General features: G+C 37.3%; 2 protein-coding genes and 1 long non-coding RNA gene across 4 annotated transcripts; all 3 read right to left on the reverse strand.

Annotated features, from left to right (window-relative positions):
• Positions 1-426: 426 nt before the first annotated feature.
• dhx40 (DEAH (Asp-Glu-Ala-His) box polypeptide 40) lies at positions 427-9,683 on the reverse strand. 2 transcript variants are annotated; one of them, XM_059330692.1, is made up of 18 exons: positions 9,442-9,683; positions 9,138-9,363; positions 7,208-7,353; positions 6,471-6,590; positions 6,126-6,362; positions 5,908-5,974; positions 5,685-5,816; positions 4,765-4,864; positions 3,917-4,003; positions 3,591-3,773; positions 3,410-3,490; positions 3,169-3,326; positions 1,947-2,052; positions 1,704-1,812; positions 1,321-1,415; positions 1,153-1,222; positions 844-1,072; positions 427-637 (listed from the first exon to the last, which is right to left on the reverse strand). In XM_059330692.1, the coding sequence occupies exons 3-18, from the start codon at positions 7,268-7,270 to the stop codon at positions 516-518; spliced, it is 1,959 nt and encodes a 652-aa protein (XP_059186675.1). In that variant the 5' UTR covers positions 7,271-7,353; positions 9,138-9,363; positions 9,442-9,683; the 3' UTR covers positions 427-515. The 2 variants fall into 2 exon arrangements, with proteins under 2 accessions (XP_059186675.1, XP_059186673.1); XM_059330690.1 differs by having other exon boundaries at positions 8,101-9,363.
• Positions 9,684-9,756: 73 nt separating this feature from the next.
• Positions 9,757-12,271, reverse strand: LOC131969607 (uncharacterized). Its single transcript, XM_059330696.1, has 7 exons — positions 11,879-12,271; positions 11,666-11,787; positions 11,477-11,579; positions 11,197-11,402; positions 10,677-10,765; positions 10,475-10,597; positions 9,757-9,882 (listed from the first exon to the last, which is right to left on the reverse strand). The coding sequence occupies exons 1-7, from the start codon at positions 12,084-12,086 to the stop codon at positions 9,786-9,788; spliced, it is 948 nt and encodes a 315-aa protein (XP_059186679.1). The 5' UTR covers positions 12,087-12,271; the 3' UTR covers positions 9,757-9,785.
• A 1,586-nt stretch (positions 12,272-13,857) lies between these two features.
• Positions 13,858-15,659, reverse strand: LOC131970489 (uncharacterized). Its single transcript, XR_009394184.1, has 5 exons — positions 14,886-15,659; positions 14,749-14,796; positions 14,607-14,672; positions 14,480-14,509; positions 13,858-14,393 (listed from the first exon to the last, which is right to left on the reverse strand). It is a non-coding gene; the product is annotated as an uncharacterized LOC131970489 (long non-coding RNA).
• Positions 15,660-16,071: the final 412 nt, after the last annotated feature.

Below are 16,071 nucleotides of genomic sequence, written 5' to 3' on the forward strand. Positions count from 1 at the left end.
CACCCCGACTGCACATAACTGGTGTTCAGCTTACCTGAGAGATAGGCAGTACAAAAAACTTTTAAAAAGTCATGTAAAATGTCCCAAAATGTGTCTTTTTTAACCCATTGTTCCCACCTCCTCTTTAAACCAAGTTTTACAATATGGTATGTTTAAGAATAAAGCTCTAATTTTCTTTAGATGTAAATCTTGTCAAAAGATCAATAAAATTAACTAGTGCTACGGCAAAGTACTGGTGGATTCAGGGATGGAGCAGCCCTACCTGGTGCCCCCATGTTTAAAACAAAGCAAATTACCTCTTGGATGCTCCCAAGGTAGATAAAACATGTTGAAATGATGTGTACAGTGTCCTTTAATGGATTAAATATAATAAAGTGTCTTTAAGGGTGCCTTTTAAGGGGGGGATTACAGAAGAATGAGTCCATCTTAGAAATATAACAAATGTTTTATTATTCATATACTAAAGAGATACCCAAAAATCTAATGTGTGATACATTTCATGAATTGGCTTTCTGTCAAAGATTTTTATTTTGTTGTCTTTGTTGCTTTCGTTGCAGGTAGCGAGCACGGGCATCGTTGACAGAAGTTTCGTTGTTTCGCTTCTCAAGCTTTTTCATGAAATCCTCAGTAGAAACCTCTGGAAAAAAAAGAATCAATGAATTCATTCTTATTCACTCTATAAAACAATGGACATCTTAATGCCTAGATGGCCTTTCAATCCACCCTGTGCTAGAGTCAGATTCTTTTTTATTTTGGATGATTTCATAGCAGGGAACAACATCAACCATTAAACTGTAAAATATCGCAATTTCAAAAAGAATGATCTAAAATGATTCTGAAAACCTGGTTGTCTTTTGGCTGCTTCCCTGGTCTCCCATTTTAACACTTCCTCCTCAGTCACTTCTTCTCTTGCGACGCTGCTCAGCTCGTACACGTCCACCTCATGGAGTTTAGGCAGCAAGTCCTTCACCCAATCGTATCGAATAGGACACGCGGTCCTGACGTACACCCGCGAGGTCACCAGCACATCGTGGAAGATGATCCAGTTCAGCTCTGCCTCCTGGTCAAAGAGCTGGGGGCAACAAGAGATCATGATCAAAGGGAAAATCTGAGAAGAAAACAAAAGTTCTGCTTCCAAATGTGATGCGTTACCGATGATGATGGATGAACGTGAACCATAGATCCATTGCCATCCATTGTGCAAAACACCTTTCCAACAGACCTATGCAGTGTAAAAAACAATTTCACAACGAGTTGACATTACTAAGAGATAATAAAGGGATCCCAAAGAGAGTTAAACATAGATCATTTTAAAATAACCTTCTGGCAACATTGGTGAAGTATCCTGTGCACAGGCATCGTCTGAAGAGTTCACTCTTATTGCCATCAAATGTTTCTACAGGGAAGTCTCTCTTCTGAAAGGGGGAAAAGAACATTCACAGAGAAATTAATAATCACATGTAAATGAATTAACACAGCAGTGTTCTGGCAAACAGAATGCTACATTAGCAAGTGACAGAGTTGAACATGTGACCACAGTAATCTGCAAGAGCTTCAATTACAACACTGATGGGACGCAAGCGAAATCTACCAAAGCTTGTTAAAAAAGTTCTCCCGTTACAGCAATATGAAGCATTTAACAGGGAATAGATACATGTTTCTGTCAGTGATGTGAAAATGAGTTTTGTAAGCTGCAGCTGTACCTGTTGCAGCCGGAGGAGGATCTCTCGAAGCTGAGTCTCCACACTAAAGGCTGACTTCAGCGCCCTCCAATGGATCCAGTTATCTTTACACCATGCTGAGGGTCTGTCACTGCAGGATGCAGGAGAAAGTCCCAAATACATGGTAAGTGATGGACTGACACTGACATTTTTTTGCTAAACAAACAAACAAATAAATAAATAAATAGAAATATGGATGCACCATAAATCAGTTCAGTTCTTTACCTGGATTTACATGACTGAAACACGCTGAGGAGAGTGGCAAAGTCATTCATACTTGTAGCCAACGCTCTGTGCTTTTTATCTGCCTCTTTCTGTTTCTCAGGGTGGCCTGCAGGCAGGAAGAGCTCAGTCATCACACTACACTTCTCTATATGTGTCACTTCCTGACACATAAAATAAATAATCAACCCAACATGTCGGTAAATAAAACAGGACTTCCTTGCCTCTCTATATTGTCTGAGTGCAAGTGAAATGTTAACTAGCCCTGCTACTACACAATTCTTGTAATATAACCTAAATATTAATGACAGCAAAGGACTCTATTTCTATCTTGCTTTCATAGTTGGTAATTGAACAAAGTATTTTGTTCTGCTTTAAATTCCTCAGTAAGGCAAATTCATAATTCATACATTTCTGATCTTCTGCTTAGCTACGAAGCATCCAGAACTCTCATATCATCTGGGACAGCGTTGAGTTTTAATGCACCACATATCTGAAACAAACTCACAAAACCTGCAGGTCTGCTGCAACTTTGAACTCTTTTAAATCTGCCACTGCCTTTCAGTAATTACTAATACTGCACTGTAACTTCTATTCCTTTGAATAGAAGATATATCACATGGTCATAAGTATTCAGACCCTTTGCTGTGACACTTATATATTTAACTCACATGCTGTCCATTTCTTCTGATGCTCCTTGAGTTGGTTCTAATAAATTTCCGACAATTTCTACATTTCTGTTTTTTTCTGTTAAGATGGGGTGCTGGGTGTACATTAATGAGAAAAAAAATGCACTTAAATGATTTAAGCAAATGGCTTCAATGAAACAAAGGGTGAAAAAATTAAGGGGGTCTGAATACTTTCTGTACCCACTGCATGTATATAAATATTTTATCTGCTTGTTTTAAATTTTAAAAATGTTGTATTTAAATGTTTTGTGTAAAGCACTCTGAATTGCCTTGTTGTTGAAAAGTGCTATACATACATATAAACTTGCCTTGCCTTATGTCATCTGCAATCTAATGTGTACATAGTAAACACAGATTTGATAGCTTTTTTTCCATTGCAGTAAAACATTTAAGTGATTGAAAGGAAATAAAGTGATTCTAGAGCTGAAGAAGCTGTCAATCAAGCGTGACTTATCACGTCCCTTTTTGCTCAGATTTTCTGTGTATGCTTACTACAGACACTTTGATATTGAACATGCATTTTTACTGCTTCAAACCTGGCCTGATGAAAATGTTCTCTACAGACAGCATGGCGGCCACAGGGAGCAGCAGGTCCTCACAGCGGAGGGAGGCGGCTTTGAGCACGGCCCTGGTTAGTCCTGGGTGCAGGGGGAACTCCACCATCAGTTCCCCTAGTTGGGTCACTCTCCCTCTCCTACAGGCAACACAGAGAATTACTTAAACTCCTCACAGTGGTGCTTGGAAGTCCACAGGTCAACAGGTATAATAAACACTCACCTGTCGATGGCATCAAACTGGTAGAGCTGCTTTAATGCCTCGAGAATGAACCTCTCCTCTGGACAGTCCAGGTAAGGGAATCTTAAAAAGAAATCCACTCATTACTAAAGAAGGTGAAGAGAACATAAAGAAATTATTAAGTATAAGAAAGCAAACAGACACAGCGTGAGTTTCAGTGTACCTGATGACATCATGAACGCCCAGGCACTTGAGCGTGAGTACCACTGCAGTCAGACTCGTCCTCTGGATTTCCGGAACTGTATATTCAGGCATGCTCTTCTCCCAGAATTCCTTGGTGTAGATTCGATAGCATTTCCCGGCTGAGGTTCTTCCAGCTCGGCCTGCTCTCTGCTGAGCCTCGCTCCTAATCACAGAAAATCCCCCCGAAATATCCAGTCTAAATCTCTCTTGGCAAGCTTTCTCAACGGCATGAGTGTAAGCAGGAAAATTACTTTAACAAACCCACTTGCAGGTTCAAAATGGCATGTTAATTATTCAAAAACTAACTTTGAAATAGGCACCACCTCCAAGATATCCATGCCCACCCTTGAGTTGTGGTTGAGCTGCTTCACGAACCCGCTGTCTACAATGTACCTTTAATGGAGGAATAAGAAATTGCATGATGATTTGTTTTCAGAGATGTCCCCGAAATGTTTGATTAACATATAATAACACACACACACACGGGACGAAAAATGACATAAGTAGAAATAAATAAATAAATACATTATTATATACACAAAAAAGTGAATAAATGTAGAAATAAATATATTTAAATAAATGAAAAAGATACACATGCATTTTATATTTTTTCATGCAATACATAATTTAGCTATTTCTGTATTTCATCATTTATTTCTAGATTTCCACCTTTATTTGTTTATTTATTTAGTACATTTGTTTATTTATATATTTATTGCTACATTTATTTATTTATTTATTTATTCACTTTTTTATGTATTTATTTATTTCTTATGCCATTTTTTCCCTCATTCCCTCATATAAATAAAATCCAAGAGATACACGTAAATTATATATTTTTACATGTGATACTTTCTTTGTTTTTGCCATTTCTGTAATTATTGCTTTATTTCTACATTTTCATTTATTTATTTAGTTATTTCCACATTTATTTTAATATTTCCATGTGTGTTTATTTATTTAAAAATGTATCTATTTATTTATTTCTACATTTATTTAATTATTTCTACATTTATTCACATTTTTATGTATTTATTAATTTATTCTTATGTCATTTTCCGTTCCTCATACACACTCACACACATGACATTGTTGTCATTGTAAAGCTGATAAATGCAGCCTGGGGTCAGCCAATAACCGCAGGCCTCACTCACTTTATGCCATTGATGGTGAGAGATGTAGCTGCAATGTTTGTGGCCACTACACACTTCCTTATTCCTGGAGGTGGAGGCTGAAAGATCTGCCTCTGTTGATCTACGGAAAGACCAAAAATAATACACGTTGTTGTGTGTTCTTTTGCAGTATTATCACAGTGGCATCACATAAATGTTATTCTGGAAAAATCTACAATTTTAATCTACTTACTCACTAAGACCCACAGGGACACAAGCAATCTAGGCCAACAATAATGTGTGTACGAGGCTGTAGCAAGCTCTGTTTTAAAGCTGGAGTGAAGATATTGGCATCATATGAATTAAGACACCCTGAGGCATCCACTGGTGTTCCATGTCATGCTAGTTGTTCGGATGGGGACTAAATAACGCTCCAAAGTAAGGGGTGTTTCTGAGCAGTTCACAGAACGTAAGTTAACGACAATCCAATTGCAGAAAAATGCACTTTTCTCCAAATCTCAAACGTTGTTCATACAAAGGAATCGTAGATTTTTCTGTGTTTCTAGGTTTTAGTGTTTTACTATTTTTATCAGTTTTCAAGTGGTCACAAATAGTTAAAATTTAGCACCCAATGTGTAACTAATGTTGTCAACTTAAAATTATAGGACATAATTGAGCATGGGAATGTCCTATATATACTTCAATCATATTTTCTTTAGCTCTTCAATGCTCTAAACTTTCAAAATGTGAATAGACACCTCACCAAAACACCATATTTGCGACAGATTTATTACACTTATACTTTAGATTAATATTCAGGTTCCCAGCTTTCAGATGATGTATACAACTTCTATGTGGCATCTACTGTTGACCTGCTATCTACCCCTTAAACTCCCCTGCCCCTGCTTAGGTCTCTATGGGTTAACAGTGAATAAGATGTAACAGCTGTTGTATGTATTTACCAGTGGGCATGGATCCATAAAGAGGCAGAATAAGAAGGCCCTCCACTGTTCGGTCGTGCACATCGTAGCGGTAGTCTATAGACTCGGCTTTTTCAAACAACAAGTCACAGGCACGCTCAATCTCTGACTGACCTGTTGAACACGGAGAAATCATGTGGCAAATATGATCACGTTTAGGACATACTGTGATATTAAAGCTTGGTACAACATAATTATGACTTACCTGTCAAAAACACAAGAATATCTCCAGCCATTTCACTGGTGTGTACATCAAGGGCCACTTTGACCACCTGACAAGCAAAATAGTTAAAATAAAGGAAAACAAACAAAATGGATCAAGCTACAACATGTCTAAACTTAATTTATCTGTAAGGGTAAGTTGTGAAAACAAGTTAGTGTTTCTTTTCCTGTAACACCGAACTAAAAGCTGAAACTCAGTACCTCTTTTACATAGCCAGTGCTCTCTGTGTCTTTAGGTCCGACAGCAAACCCAAATGTGCTCGTGACAGGAAAAGTCCTCCCAGGAATAGCAAAGACGGGGCAGTCGCCGAGAAAGGCAGAAAGCTTTTCAGCTTCCAAGGTGGCGGACATCACCACCACCTTCAGAGGGACAGCTCGACCCTTGGGGGCCTTTGCAGGTTTGCAGAACATTTTCTTCAATAAACCAAGGAGAATATCCTGCAACAAATACAAACACAAAGTTAATTATGTATGCTGACAACCTCTATGCAACAATATAATGCAGAATTGTTAATGATACTGGGTCAGGGTCATATATTAACTCACTGTGTTGAGGCTGCGTTCGTGGACTTCATCCAAGATTACAACACTGTACTGAGAGAGTACAGGATCTGCCAGGATCTCTCTCAGCAAACAGCCGTCTGTCATGTACTTCACCACCGTGCTCTGACAAAAACAGCCGCATCCTCATGTTAACAATAGTTTACAATACATGCACTGTATTTTGTACAGGGGATGAGCAAGGTTATAATAGTTTTGGATTTTTCATGAATTTCAATTTCAATTTTTTATTTTAGTTTTAGTTTTAATTTTATTGTGAAGTTTTGTTTTAAAATTCAGTTAGTTTTAATTCGTTTTTAGAGTGAGTTTGCTAGTTTTCTAGTACTTTTTACTTTTTTTGAAAATGTTTAGTTTTAGTTTAGTTTTTATTAGTTTTATTTTTTCGTAATGGGGTATTTGTTGGGTGCGAGATTCAAAGAGGTCACAATCCATCTTAGCCCCAACAAGGTTATTAAATCATAAAACCAGATAGATGAAATAGATTTCATATCAACCAAAAAGGCTTATGTATGAAAAAAAGTTGACAAAGACGAAAACTACACCTTAATTGTAGTTCCTTTTGTTGTTTTGTAACCACACAATACGGCTTCATTTAGTTATGGTTTTTTTAAAAACTATTTTATTTCAGTTAGCAAAAATATTTTTTCAATTCTACTTTTTGTTATTTCGTTAGTTTTCGTTAACTATAATAACCTTCGGGATGAGGCGTCTCTGCTTCTCACCTGTGATGTGCAGTCATCGAAGCGTACTTGGTAGCCCACCTCTCTACCCAGAGTGCACTGCATCTCCTGGGCAACCCTCTGGGCCACCGTGATGGCAGCCACCCGACGGGGCTGCGTGATGCCGATTTTGCCATCTTTACAAAAGCCTACACAAAAAGAAAAGGAAGTGGTTTAGAGCTGCAACAATAAGTCGTCTAATCAATTAAACATTAACTTTTCATGGAAGGAACTTTTTAGCCTGTCAAATATGTAGATTTCTTCTTAAACTGAATATCTTTTGACTTTGGACATCCTACACCTCCCTTAAACCAACAAATTGCATTAGATTGTACTTAGATGTTGTCCTTTAATGTTCAAACATAAACTCAGTGTAGTTCTGATCTATGCAGTTTGTTCATTAATACTTTTACTTAAGAAGATTAGGGCCAGGTAGGAGGAAAAAAAAACATTATTAAATTCAAGTCGAAATACAATGTCAAGAAAAAAGTTGAAATACAATGTTGAGAAAATACATATGTAATACATAATACAATATATGTATAAAAAAAAATCACATAAATTACATAAAAGCAGATTTTATTTGTTATTGTAGCCTCCCACCAAAAAAATGCTCATTTAAACTAGGCTTACTATTCATACTAGTTTTTAATTTTATTCTATTCTATTTTATTGTATTGGTATCTATCTATCTATCTATCTATCTATCTCTCTCATGTGTAGGGGGGGGGGGGGGGGGGGGGTTTATTCTCGACACCTCGACTTTATCCTTGTCATTGCGACTTTTTTCTCGAACTGCATAATGAAAAATTAAATCCTCCTCTCATTTTTTTCTCCTCCCTAGCCCCAATCCTCCTCCACACACTTTATCTGCAGGGACAGCAACATGACCTTACCTGCTTGATGCAGGTACTTCGGAAGCTGTGTGGTTTTCCCGCTGCCAGTCTCACCGGTGACGACCAGAAAAGTGCTTTCTTTGACAGTCTGAACTAGATTGGCTTTGTGCTGATAGATCGGCAGGTGTTTTGACTCATTTTCTTTTGGGTCCAATCTCGTTGTTTTGGACATAACTGATAACTTGTAGCTAAACCAGCAAATAGCAGTGTAAGGAGCTGGACGGACGAACGAAATCCTTAAGTAAATCTTACAGGGACAGTGTTTGGCTGGTGTTAGTGCCCACAGACGGTATTAAACGTTACAAAATAGCAACTTCTTCTCACATTTCTCTCTCTGTGTTGTTTTACAGACGACGCGCTTGCTCAATCACTTCCGTAAACCAATCCACTCTTATTCTATTGGTCGATTCGGGGCACATGACCAAAGCTCCTCCACCACAATAAAAGTCTGCCTGGACTTTTTTTTTTGTTAAACTAGATTTGTATTGAAATGTATTAATAGTAGAAATATCAAATAGAAAACAAAAAGTAATTTAGCCGACTTGTTCATATAATTAATCAAAACAAATAAAATCAAAAACATTAACAGGTTGCCCTGCTTGAAAGCAAAATTTAGAACCAGTCATTTGAAAATGGGAAATTTGGCAAAAGTGATCTGCAAATTAATTATATGGTCCTCCTTTTGAGCATGGGGTACATACTTTAATACATATATCACATGATCCATCTGCACTTTCCAATATAATATTTCCCAACCAGCCAAAATAAACAAGAGCCAGTAAAGTGATTAAAGAAAGGACATATATAACAATAAAACATTATTTATATGAAATAATACTAGCCTTTCCCACTGTTGAAAAGCAATTTCTTTTTTCTTTTTTTGTTACAGACGACTGGGGTTTATTCTGAGAAACAGCCGGCCATCGTATTGAGTAACAGATCTATTTATTACAAATCTTGGACAGTTCTTCAATAAACTGTTCTCAACTTTGCTTTCAAATATGATTTGAAATAGCAGTCTTTTTCTGGTTATTTACAGTAGATAAAGAAGTGGTCCACCAGAGACTACACTGGAAAGAATCCTCTGTCCGGGTGTGATTCTTCTTAATTTACGCCTCCCTGAAAGCATCGGACAAACAATAACAGAAGATAGATTTATTAAACTTAATTAAGAATCAAAAGGCTTAAGCTCAACCTACCATTGCTGCAGGACTGTAAGCATTCGGATCCTTTACAGATCTCTATATCACAGTGGAAATACACCTGTAGGATGACATCAGATTTTTTTTTTTTTTTTAAATCACCAAGGCTAAAAAAATGTTTAGTTATACTTTTTCTTACCAGGTTTTCACATGTTGCTGGCTTCACAAATGAGAACATGTTGACCACAAACCATTTATGAAGAGAGGGATACTTTAGCTCCTTACTGGGGACGACTGGCAACACAACTGATCTGTGGCTATCGCCACTGAAAGGACAGCTAGATACAAAAATAGCCTCTTAATCAAAGTACAGGCAGATCTCACAAGACCTTTTGGATATGAATAAGGTAAAACAAACAAAACATGTTCATTAATTTAATGTGAATTCACCCTTTAACAAGCAGGTTCCATCTCTGTGGGTCATGTGGGTTTTTAGTTGGTGTGGCCCAGCAGTCCTCCAGCAGCAGCACCAGATCCTTGTTCTCATGTTTGAGAACAAACACCTCCACATACACAGGCTGGCCGAGCTTTGTAAATGTTGGTGGGTCTTGAGAGGAATAGAAAGACTTGTAATCGGAATCTGTAGATGAAAGATTAGGAAATAACATAGAGGGGTTTTAGTATGATATAAATTTGAAACCAGCCTTTCAAAGTAAAAGTGATTCATTTCATGTATTGACACATTTCGATGGTACTTTCTGTGGTTTTTTGACACTTAGTCAAATAAGATCATACATACAAAAACATATAAGATATGACTTTAATTGTCCTGCAGATGGGGAATTTAGTGGTTACAGTAGCTCAAGATACAGACACATAGATATAGAAGACAGAATAAAGAATATAAAAATAAGACATAAACCTAGATTTCTGCTTTTTGGCATTTATCATAAATATACCTTTTTTGTGTGTTTGTTTTCCTCAATCTACTTTGCATTTTACAGATATTGCACATTGGAGAAAATATATTTAGCATGTTAAATAGGTTAAATAGGTTGCTGCATGTAGTAGTATGAACATCAATGAATAAATATATTTAAATATATGCAGATATACACAGTATAGAATAAGTGGTATATGACATATTTAGGAGATAATAAGTTTTATGGAAAATAAAAGTAAAACATTTGGATTGAAAATCAAAAACTTGGCTAACTTGACCTTTGGCAAACCTCATTTCAGTCCGCAGAACTCCCTCAGTCTTCACTGTTGACAAGTACTCAGATTTTTCTTCTTGAACCTTGATGCCCAGCTGAGTAATTTGGGCCAGTGCAAAGCTACAATGAACTGTGCGACTAACAAAAAGAAAAAGAAAGAAAATTTAAACAATCTGCAATTTGCATCACAAAGAAGTGGAATGTTTTCTTTTCTTACTGGAAAGGAGTGTCCCGAAATATTGAGCCTTTTGGCAGATGTTGTTTCACCTCAATGGTGACCCAGTAGGTTATAATTCCATCAGCTATCTTTAAAGAAAAAAACAACCAAAAAAAACCTGTCTTAGTTAGTTACTATCTGATAAATACTGTAGATAATCACATACAGTCAGGGAAAAAAATATTAGACCACTCTTGTTGTCTTGACTTTATTGTTCATTTTAATGCCTGGTACAACTAAAGGTGCATATATATATATATATATATATATATATATATATATATAAATAATGATAACAACAAAAATAGCTGATAAGAGTTTAATTTAAGAGCTGATATCTAGACATGTTTCATTGTTTTCTTGATAATGATTTTGGTTATTATCAAGAAAACCATGGAAAATGGCTAGATAACATGCTTTAACATTTAACATACAACCTTTAGTTGTACCAGGCATTAAAATGAACAAGAAAATGAAAAAAAGGGAGGTATAATAATTTTTTCCAGGACTGTATATTTACCACAGACCGAGTGCCACAATCAGTGAACGGGAAGCTGAAAGTGACAACATCCTTTGATCTTTTTGTGGGTTTACAGTTTGGGCTGGAAGGAATCCAGACTGCATCCAGGTTCAGAGGTGGGACTGTAGCATTCTGGTGGATGGTAATGTTGAAGCCATCCTTGTTGCAGAAAAAATGTCTTGATACCAGGGGATTTTTGTTCACTTCTGTAGAAAACACACTAAAAATTTATATTAAACCAAATTCTGGCACATCATTTCATTATATATAGAATTAATACCTGTCATTTTCGATTCACAGAGGATTGGTATTAACTTGATATTTTTAACTCTTCCACTGTCTGCAAGTGTCACGATGACAACAGTCAGACTTGCCATATGTTTCTATTGAACAAAATGACCAGATTAAAATATTAAAAACAATAGCTGATCTAAATAAATAGACAAACTCAAGGGACTTTCCAGCTTACTTGTCTTCTCACAAAACATCCACTGGAAGCAACAGTTAAGATGAAAAAGGTGTCAGTTTCTCCAAGGAAGTAGTGGCACTGTTTTGCTATAGCGATGACTTGGTAATATCCACTGCGGTCATCTGTGTGTAAATTTGGACACAAACAAGAGCAGAGTAAACTATTCAAAGCTGTTGCATCAGCGATAAGATATATTATTAGTGTCTGACTCACCTTGAACATAAATGGTGAAGGGAAGATCTGCATATTGCACCTTTGATATGTAAACAGACATGAAACCATCATGGCAAATCTTTGTGCCATTATCCGTTATGTTAGAAAGTGTTGTTTGAGATAGTTTTGAAGCAGCATTTGCTTTCAAAAGAAGCAGCGATAATGAAATAAATGTCACCACAATGAAGTCTGTATTGTGGGACCTCATCTTTAGATTTTGAGACTCTGTGACAGGTGGAGCAGCTGCTTCTCATTTGGCTTAATTGGAAAGACTCTGGTGAATGAAAAAACAACTCTGCTGCCTCACAAAATAAGGCCCTTTACATACTCCACAAGAACAGAGAAATTAGTTCTTGTTTTTGAGGTGGCAAGAACAAGAAAAAAAGTTATTTCTGGCCAGGATGTTTCTTTACTTCACGAGAAGCTCCACTGAAGAACTCCTGAAGTCCTGAAGGGCCCTCCCAGAGCAGCACACGTCTCATTCATATTCAAATTTCTGACCAATCGCACAATAGTTCTTGGACACCACACAAGAACAAAGTCCTGCCTAGATCATGTGTCAAGAACAGAGAAATTTGTCTCTCTCTTTCAGGGCTGCAATAACAATTTCTATTCTTCTAGTCCTGGGAGCGAGAACAAGTTTCTCTGTTCTTGCAGAGTATGTATTAGCCTTAAGGATCCGGTATTGTGGTTGATTTTTTTCAGAAGCTTCAACAAAAACAGTGATTTGTAACTGTCTCTTTAGTGAAATGCATTTACCCACTGTGCCAAACTAAATGCACACACAATGATTTTTAAAAAATAATATCATGCTTAGACTACTGCAATTCTCTACTGGCAGGTCTTCCTGCATGCACCGTCAAGGCTAATTCATACTCCGATAAACAGATAAATTTGTTCTCTCCCAGGGCTGCAAGACACATCATCTGGGCAGAACTTTTTTCTTCTGTGGTGTCTGAGAACTATTGTTTGATTGGTCAGAAATTTGAATCTGATGTGTGCTGCAGTGTGAGAGCCCTATGAGAACTTCCCAGGGGTTCTGCACTTGAGTTTCTTGTGAAGTATGAAATCACCTGGCCAAAACTAACTTTGTTGTCACGGAGTATGTATTAGCCTTCAAGCCTCTGCAGATGATTCAGAACCTCAACCAGCCCAAGAGAGCACATGCCACTCTATCTCATCTCTCTGCACTGGCTCCCAGTTGCTGCCTGCATCTAATTCAAAACCCTGTCTCTTGCTTACAAAACAGAAACTGGCACAGCTCCTGCCTACCTGAGCTCCTTTATTCAGGCCCACAAACCATCCTGCTCACTCACTACGCTCTTCCAATGAAAGTTGTCTGGCTCCTCCACCCCTGCAGGGCCCTACGTCTCAAACTAAACTCTTCTCCTCTGTAGTTCCCCCAAACTCTATCCAATTTGATGGAGTCCCTCTCAATCAGACTAAAGACCCATCGCTTTACTGAACACCTTCACACATAATCTCCACGGATGGAAAATAAAAAATAAATGTAAATTAAAAAAGCAGCACTATTTGCACCTATGCCTTAATGGACTCAAACGTAACCCATGGCACTTACTCATGTGTTGTCTTTTGACTTCATCTTTGCTTGTGTTAACTCTCAAACATGTCGCTTTGGATAAAAGCGTCTGCCAAATGACTGATGTAGAATTGTAGAATTGAAACCTTGCTTTCCCCCCATATTTGTATTTGACAATGTGTCATCCATACTCAGATGATTGTGGTCACAGATTTGGATAACTATATGTACGTGTGTTCACTACGTGTATGATAAACTGCTCTGCCCTGCAAAAGCCACAGGTGTTTTTCATTAGTTGGATCTTCCTGTGCTTATTCAAATGATGGCCTATGTGTACTGTTCTGCAGCTAAACGTGTTTGCTTCTGCAAGAGGTGCATAATATTTAGCTGGTGCCATGTAAGGTCTTGTGGTTAGTGTGTTGAGTTTAGACAGTCCATAGTTTCAAGGATAGTGCCATCAGAAAAATCAGCTAAATTCTGGGGCCTTTCTTACTTTGTCATCTCACAGTTAAAAGGCATGTGGGTGAATATGAGACTCTCCACTGTCTGTAGGTAGTGTAGTTTGGTTAAAAAAAACACACTCAAAAGAAAGAAACACACACTCAAAAAGGCTTATATTTTATCTGCAAGTTAAACAGAGTATGAAAGCAATTTATTTTCACATGCACTTAAATACATCTTGCATGCACAGATTTATCCCATTCAACAAAAACACATTACTTCCTGATATGTTGATCTTTTTTGTATATCATTATCTTTACCAAGCACCTTTTGTCCTATAATAAACGTCCAGGAACTACAGTACAACTATAAAACAAACAAATAAGACATGTTTCAAATGTTATTTGTAAAAAAAATTATCATTAGAAAAGATGAACTGTACTGAAAGAAATATGCCAATAAACTCCTTCACACTCTACAGGTGGTTGAGCTGGTCAGTGCTCCTGTTGTAAATGGGGTTTTTGTATTCAGCATCTGACAGGGAAACAACGGGGAAATGGGTTTGAGCAAACAGTGTTATTTCATCCTGAACATGCCCACATGACGAATTCAGCACTCACTTTCTTTGGCTTTCTTCTTTCCCAAACGTGCTGCCAAACAAACCATAAACAAAAACAAAAATGGATCACTTTTTTTTGCATCAGGCTTTTTATTCTCACACACAGATAAATGAAATGAAATCTATACCTCTGCGATGATCCTCTGTAGCTTGAGCTGACGTGGCTTGTTGCTTGTGGAGTTCACCTTGGTTGACTGTATAACAAAATGCATGAGTGAAATTCCTGACAGCATTGAAATGATGTAATATAATAAAAGCTGATTATATTACCGTAATAATGCCGACTGAGACTTGCTTGCCGTAATCTGCTGAAGAGCTCTGGAGAGGTGAGAGGAGTTACTCCAGACTGTCATGATAGGACTCAGAAACACAAACTGCAGTATACTATAAAATAAAAAATAACACACCTCTATGAAATCTCTGTTTAGTTCTGTGACTTTCTGCCCTCTCAAACTGGCTCAAGTTTGGATAAATCCCACTGGTGCTTTGAGTGGGTTGACTCCTGCTTGGATCAGGCAGAACTTCTTGCACAGGAACACAATAGTTCCTGAAGGCATCCCCCTGCTGACTGGATGGGTCGTGGTCATCATTTTCTGTTATTTAAAAAAATGTCAGTTTAGAAAGTATGGGATAATAAAGTCTTAAGCCTTTTAACCTAACCCTTTAACCATTCTACAACATTTTTTAGAGGGGTAGGAGTTTTTCTGTGTTTCACAAACTGTAACAGGCTCAACAAAACAACACTTCACAAAAACTGACATGAAAGTACCTTGACCTTTGACCTTCAATCTGAATGAAAATGGGTTCTATGGGTAATCCACACGTCTCCCCTTTACAGACATGCCCATTTTATGCTATTCCCATGCAGTTTAAGGCAAAAACCACACTGTTTTTCTCATATACACTACAGGCCAAAAGTTTGGAAGCAAGGCCAATACAGGCCAAATATTGGGAAGCAACTTCAATTTTCTGTTCATAATGTCTTAAAAACTAGTATGTATTCTTTGGGTTTTTGGACGTGTTTACTGCATGATCAGACTTTACTTTCATTGAATTGAACCATTTTCCTCAATTTACCTTTTGGTATACATTGATGTTACCAGACCATTGCTGAATAAATGTTAACAAAAGAAAAGAAGGGCTTAGTTTTAGGGTTGAGAAGATTTGCAAGAGTCACAACTTCAGTGCAAAAGTAAAAAACAAATCACAATTTGCATTATTTACTTTAGCTCTATGGATTTTGAGAGTTTGGATACTAAAGTCCCAGTAAATCTCAACTGTGTTCATATCTCTGACAGACTACCACAGAAATGGCTAGAAAGAAGCAGCTGAGTAAAGAAACAAGAGTACAGATTTGTACATTAAGGAAAGAAAGATACATTGAAAGAAAAATTGCAAAACACCTAATGGTGTCCAACAAAGGAGTTCACTACACCCTGAAGAGACTAGAGGCAACTGGAAGTTATGATGATAGAGAATGGAGGTTTACTAAAAAAAACAGAGGATAAACATATCATTGCCACCAGTAAGAGAGATTGGCAAAGAAACAGCACCACAAATAAGGGAGAAAATCACCATGACAAGGTCAAAACC

Source organism: Centropristis striata, chromosome 4, assembly GCF_030273125.1.
Source record: "Centropristis striata isolate RG_2023a ecotype Rhode Island chromosome 4, C.striata_1.0, whole genome shotgun sequence".
NCBI lineage: Eukaryota > Metazoa > Chordata > Actinopteri > Perciformes > Serranidae > Centropristis > Centropristis striata.

What these genes read in the sequence shown, in the direction of transcription:
- dhx40 (XM_059330690.1), bottom strand. Translation starts at nt 8,272, where the DNA reads ATGTCCAAAACAACGAGATTGGACCCAAAAGAAAATGAGTCAAAACAC. An exon ending in GAAGTACCTGCATCAAGCAG is followed by an intron (nt 7,354 to 8,100) that starts GTAAGGTCATGT and finishes CTTTTTGTGTAG; the next exon opens with GCTTTTGTAAAGATGGCAAA. An exon ending in ACGAACGCAGCCTCAACACA is followed by an intron (nt 6,363 to 6,470) that starts GTGAGTTAATAT and finishes TATTTGTTGCAG; the next exon opens with GATATTCTCCTTGGTTTATT.
- LOC131969607 (XM_059330696.1), bottom strand. Translation starts at nt 12,086, where the DNA reads ATGAGGTCCCACAATACAGACTTCATTGTGGTGACATTTATTTCATTA. An exon ending in CTTCACCATTTATGTTCAAG is followed by an intron (nt 11,788 to 11,878) that starts GTGAGTCAGACA and finishes ATTTACACACAG; the next exon opens with ATGACCGCAGTGGATATTAC. An exon ending in GATGTTTTGTGAGAAGACAA is followed by an intron (nt 11,580 to 11,665) that starts GTAAGCTGGAAA and finishes TTTGTTCAATAG; the next exon opens with AAACATATGGCAAGTCTGAC.